General features: G+C 41.7%; 1 protein-coding gene and 1 non-coding gene across 2 annotated transcripts; one reads left to right on the forward strand and one right to left on the reverse strand.

Annotated features, from left to right (window-relative positions):
- Positions 1-2,365: 2,365 nt before the first annotated feature.
- LOC115812644 (oxoeicosanoid receptor 1-like) lies at positions 2,366-3,361 on the reverse strand. Its single transcript, XM_030775129.1, has one exon. It carries the CDS (start codon positions 3,359-3,361, stop codon positions 2,366-2,368), a length of 996 nt encoding a protein of 331 aa, XP_030630989.1.
- A 1,481-nt stretch (positions 3,362-4,842) lies between these two features.
- trnai-uau (transfer RNA isoleucine (anticodon UAU)) lies at positions 4,843-4,936 on the forward strand. Its single transcript has 2 exons — positions 4,843-4,880; positions 4,901-4,936. It is a non-coding gene; the product is annotated as a tRNA-Ile (tRNA).
- Positions 4,937-5,414: the final 478 nt, after the last annotated feature.

Genomic DNA, 5,414 nt, shown 5'->3' on the forward strand with positions numbered 1-5,414 from the left:
AGCTCTCCTGGTCCTGTCCTCTTACTCTACCATCCTGCCTCCATTGCTCTCTGGATTCTCGCCCTTTCCTTATGACTCTACCAATACAAACTCTAGTAAGCCAATCTGCTCTGCCAGTCCAGCTCCCTGTGACACCACAGAGGTAACTTCAAAGCATTTAATTACGCCTAGCTAACTAACACTGACCCATCTGCTCTGCTGGCCTATTTTTGAGTCAGAATAAATTTAAACTCAGTCTTAACTGTGGCCCGAATCCTTCAGAACTGCCAGTTTATCTCTGCTGCACATTCTCAGTGCTTCTGTAAACTTTCTCTCATCTGTACTGGGATGCCTAAACCAAACAAACTCCCACGCATACATCCCATAGCAGCCGCTTCAACAGTAAGCACTGAGCGCTGACGATCTTTGATTAAAAACGAAAACGAAACGAAACAAAACAAAACAAAACAATACAAAAAAACCCTGTCGCATCAAAGCCGTGAGGGCTGAGCAAACAGTGAGCTGTATGGCAGTGATCAGACCATGAGGAAAAAGTCGCTGAAAATATCAGTATCTTGTACAGACCTCTTTCTCTCTTTCTCTCTCTTCCTCTCTCTCTCTCTTGCCCCTGTCCCTGTTTCTGGTATTCACCACCCTCTACAGACACTTCTGGAAAGTATTTGTGTGCTCTTTGTCTAATCTTTTAAGCGATGCGTTGGAGGGAACTCTTTTTATTCCTTATTTGGTTTTCTGTGAATATCATGACTTGTACAGGTTCGTTAGCTGTTCTTAAGTGTTTTTTGGGCGGAAGAAAGTCTTTTGTTTTTGTTGGCCGTCATGGGAGAGCAACAGTGTGCGTTTGGCGTGGAGCCTGCAGCATGACAAGACTGCCTAAACATCTGGTCAATGCATAACTTTAAAAAGTGGAAAGCCTCTTCAAACAAGTGGATAAGAGATGAAAAAATGAACGTTGCCTCTGAGGTCACATACAAATTGTTCTTGGCTGGGTAGCATCAGTACACGCCACTGAGGTACGGCCCCTGGTAAGCTGCTTGCATATGTGTCGCTTACAGCATCTAAAATACGGGGGAAATCACTGGTGGAAACCAGTTAAGCGTATCTGTTCTATGCCGAAAGAGACTTGCAATGGAGGGGTTTTTTTTTAAATCACTTTCACCACCTTATACAAACCCCACCCCTCCCCGCCCCTTTAAAATTTCCATTGAAATTTTAGAGTAACATCTCAACAAAAGTCAGATAAATAAGCTTGCCCTCTGAACAGAACTCTCTGTGGGGAGGGGGGGGGGGGCTGGGGTTCGGGTGGGTGGGGGGGGGGGGGGAAACCGAATGTTTCTACTGCATGTGAAAGTCATAATGGACAGGTATTAACTTCTGATTTTTATGCTTCATTCATTTATGTTGTTGTTTCATTGTATGTCATGTGTTTGCTGAAACATGCTCAATAAAAAAAGAAAGAAAAAAGAATACTTCCTGTCCCTGGCCAACTGTTAAGCAGACGGAAAAAAACAGAGAGGCAACAGAAACAAACAGCATTTGAACAGGGGTATGTATTTCAACATAAACAAACTTTCAATAAACATAAACATAAAAACTTCACTGGGTCTATAAAAAAAAAACAAACCCAAACAAACAAACAGAAACGCACAAACTAAAATATTGGGAGCTTTCTCTCATTCACAGATTACAGTCTGAATGTCCTCCCTTCACCCTGTCCGATGTCTCCAAACAGTCTCCAGGCGTGACCCCTTAACCCCTGGGCAAATATGCACCTCCTCCCCTTGCCATTCATATAACATACAGACTGTTATGATAGAATGGAATATACTGGTCTTTTCTTACTTATATTAGTTGTGTTTACACTGTTAACTTGGTCAAAGAAAAGAACAGATGACAGTATGAAAACGGCACACATTTATTTCTGTCATTCACTGATACAGAACAGAATATACAGAAGTCTTTTAAACATCTTTTAATTGTGTCTTTAAATTGCAGTGAGCATAGAAAATAAGTCGGTTCTGAGGAATAAGAGGCATAGGATGATTGTACAGGTTCACACACACACACACACACACACACACACACACACACACACACACACACACAAATCAATCAAATCAACAAAATCGGTGTAAAAGCCACTGATAAGTCTGATAAATCCACTGACAGGGCTGATAAAATCATCAAATGGGAATATGGTACGTTTTTTTTTTTAATCAATTATCCAATCAGTATACGAATATTCTTACACAGCTACGTCATGTCCAACCATATTATGCATAATCTTTAGGTTGAAATTTCTAAATTATGGCCCAAACTTCATAAACAGAGAATGCTTTCAGACGTCACATTTGAAATTTGGATGGAATCATTGGTCATTCTGAGATCTCGTCTGTGGAGAGACGTAGGCCACTTCTTGGCTAATCTGGGTGCGCCAGGGGCCAAGAAAGTTGAGAGAGGCCCTAAGAGCTTTGCGGAAGATGGGGCTGGCGAAGCCGTAAATTATGGGGTCCAAGGCGCTGTTCAGGTAGGTTAAGCCTTCGGAGAGGCTGAACATTTGACCGGCAATAAGGAGCGAGGCACAATGTTGTAACCTTTGTAGAGCGAGAGACGCGATGACGCTCAGAACGCTAGGAAGGAAGCAGATACAAAACACGATTATTACCATTAGGACTAGCCGCATGGCTCTCCGCACCCTTCGGTGCGTCCGGAGCCGATGGCCACGCAGGAAACAATAGATTCTTACCGAACAAAAAAGCACAAGTAAGAAAGGCAAGAGGAACTCAAGCAGATAGAGCATGTAATGCAACCATACTTCTCCAGTGGGAGCCGTGTTTCTCCCGAAACTGCGGCACATGAGTTTAGACGAATCATTGCTTTGACTGTTGAGCAAACTGGTCGTGAGCAAGGGGAGTCGTAGAAGTATTACTGTAATCCACACAAGACAAACTGAGATCACCGCACGCCTCGCACTCAGTTGGCTAATGGAGTGGAACGGATAAAGTATCTTGAAGTAGCGATCCACAGTAATAACGGTCATAAAAGCAATGCTGGCTGAGCGGTTGATAGCCAGCATGAAGAGGTTTAGACGACACAGGGCATCACCAAAAATCCACTCCTCTCCACGCAGCAAAGTGTCAATGCGAAGAGGAAGTCCTATCAGCAGCAGGAAATCAGACAACATCAGGTTCACAAGGTACACCAAGTTGGACGTCCAGGGCTGTTGGCGACAGCAGAAACCCCAAAAAGCCACTGCATTCCCTGGCAAAGCCAAGATGAACTCAAGGATTAGAATGGGTGGCAAGAGATCTGACGCAATGGTCTGGGGTTCTGACAGGACGCAGTCCGTGGTATTGTTCATCATGAACCCCAATTGACTGTGAGCAACTGTGACACTTCAAGAACTTTTTCAACTCAACTTTTCATTTAAAAATACGGGTCAGATATTGCAACGCAATACGGTGATGGAATGCAGAAAAAGTTTCCGGAGCCCAGTTCTTTTATAAAAAGGAACTGCTTCTCTAAATTTCCGAAGCGAATCTTGCAGTTATTGCAGTTTATGATATTGTATTATGGCGAGATTTGGTTTGATTTATTTTTGAATAACACAGCCGTTTCTCAGAATCCTTTGCGGGAGTCATAAACATCCGGTGGAAACAAAACTCAATGGCTGGTATGCACCATACGGGCAGTAAACATCTTCAAAATAAATAAATAAATGAAATAAAAAAATATATATACATATATGTATGTATATATGTTTTACAGCGTTTAATTTTCCGGGTTGAGTTATGACCTGCAAATGACAAAGGAAACCAGAGACATAAATCAATAAACGGATCCTACAGAAATCCTTTGACTACATATTTCATTAAAAAAAATACTCTTAATACTTAAGATTTTGCACAGCACACCGGAAAAGTTACGAGCGGCTAAATATACAAAGACGTTCTATTCAGCTAGCCAACACAAGTCCCCCGTACCGGGAAATTTTTCTTTAACAGAAACATTACAGATATAACAAATAATCCAATTTAACGGAATTATACCTATTGTGACAACTTACCAGAAACAAAGCAAATCTACAGCACAAATTCGGGGGGAAGCAATATGTTCTGGGACTTGTGTGCCCCAAATGTGTCACTGCGTCATCAAATAGGCTATACTGTCTCGGACTCTCCCTGACCCTCCCTTTATTTCCGGTAAGAAACTTTTGGACAATGATGTACGCGACAAGCAAAATACGAGGACATTGTATTTAAGGACTAGATTAGATGGTTTGTATGGATTGCGAAAAATGGTCATTTATTCATTCTATCGTTCTGTCCGTTCGTAAGAATTTGTTAAAGCAAAAAAGAAGGAGAGAAAAAAAATCATACTAATTTCATTGAGACATCTTTTAATTTACAGACACCCTTGAGGATTCTTTTAGACTTGCATGAAATGTTCCGCGTTTAGCCATGTTTCGCTCGTGGCGGGATTGGTTGGATTGCCATTCCGAGTACCCAGCCCAACAGTGACACCCAGTGTTAAACCTGGGAACATACAGAGTTGAAAACTAGACGAATTACCGTATGTGCTTGGTTAAAACTTCCAAAAATGCTTACAATCGAAAGTAGCCGAAACGCGAACCACAAACTGCACTGATGGTAACTTGTTAAACTGTGTCACATAATCATGTGGACTTATTCATATAGATGGAGACCCAACATGGAAACTGTAAACTTTGATTTAGTTGTTAATATGTCATTGTAACGTTAACCGTCATTATAACCGAAAAAAGAATCGACCTCAGACTTGGCTTTGTGACATTGATGAACTCTGCTTCACCTCACTTTTGACAGAGCTCCAGTGGCGCAATCGGTTAGCGCGCGGTACTTATACAGCAGTACGTTGCAGAGCAATGCCGAGGTTGTGAGTTCGAGCCTCACCTGGAGCAGACCTTTTCATAAAGGTGAAAAAGGTACTGTTCTTCGGCGTTGACTTGAAATACATGAAATTACAGAACAGCGTTCAATGAAACGTGCATACACAGCATTGACGATATAAGTTAACCAGTAGAGCAGTACCTTTAGACAAACAGTACGGCACGGCAGTCAACAAATATGAGAAACTTAGAAACACCTGTTTATAATGACTGAAGGTATGAATGGTATGAAGGTATGAAACTAATGGATGACGGCGCACTGTAAACCGTGCCTGATAAACCATGTCTCTTTCTAACATCTTTTGAAAGTTACTAAAAAGAACCGACATTTGGTGGCAGTATTGTTTCACTTTCCTTCGAGACCCGAAACAGTTTAACCAGAGCACAGAACATCTGTGCATTTTTGTAATGATTTCATCCTGATGGTTAATATAACAGACACATGCAAAAGAAAAACCGAGTTATTTAGTCATTTCTATGCAGTTCGGGA

Source organism: Chanos chanos, chromosome 5 (genome assembly GCF_902362185.1).
Source record: "Chanos chanos chromosome 5, fChaCha1.1, whole genome shotgun sequence".
Lineage (NCBI taxonomy): Eukaryota > Metazoa > Chordata > Actinopteri > Gonorynchiformes > Chanidae > Chanos > Chanos chanos.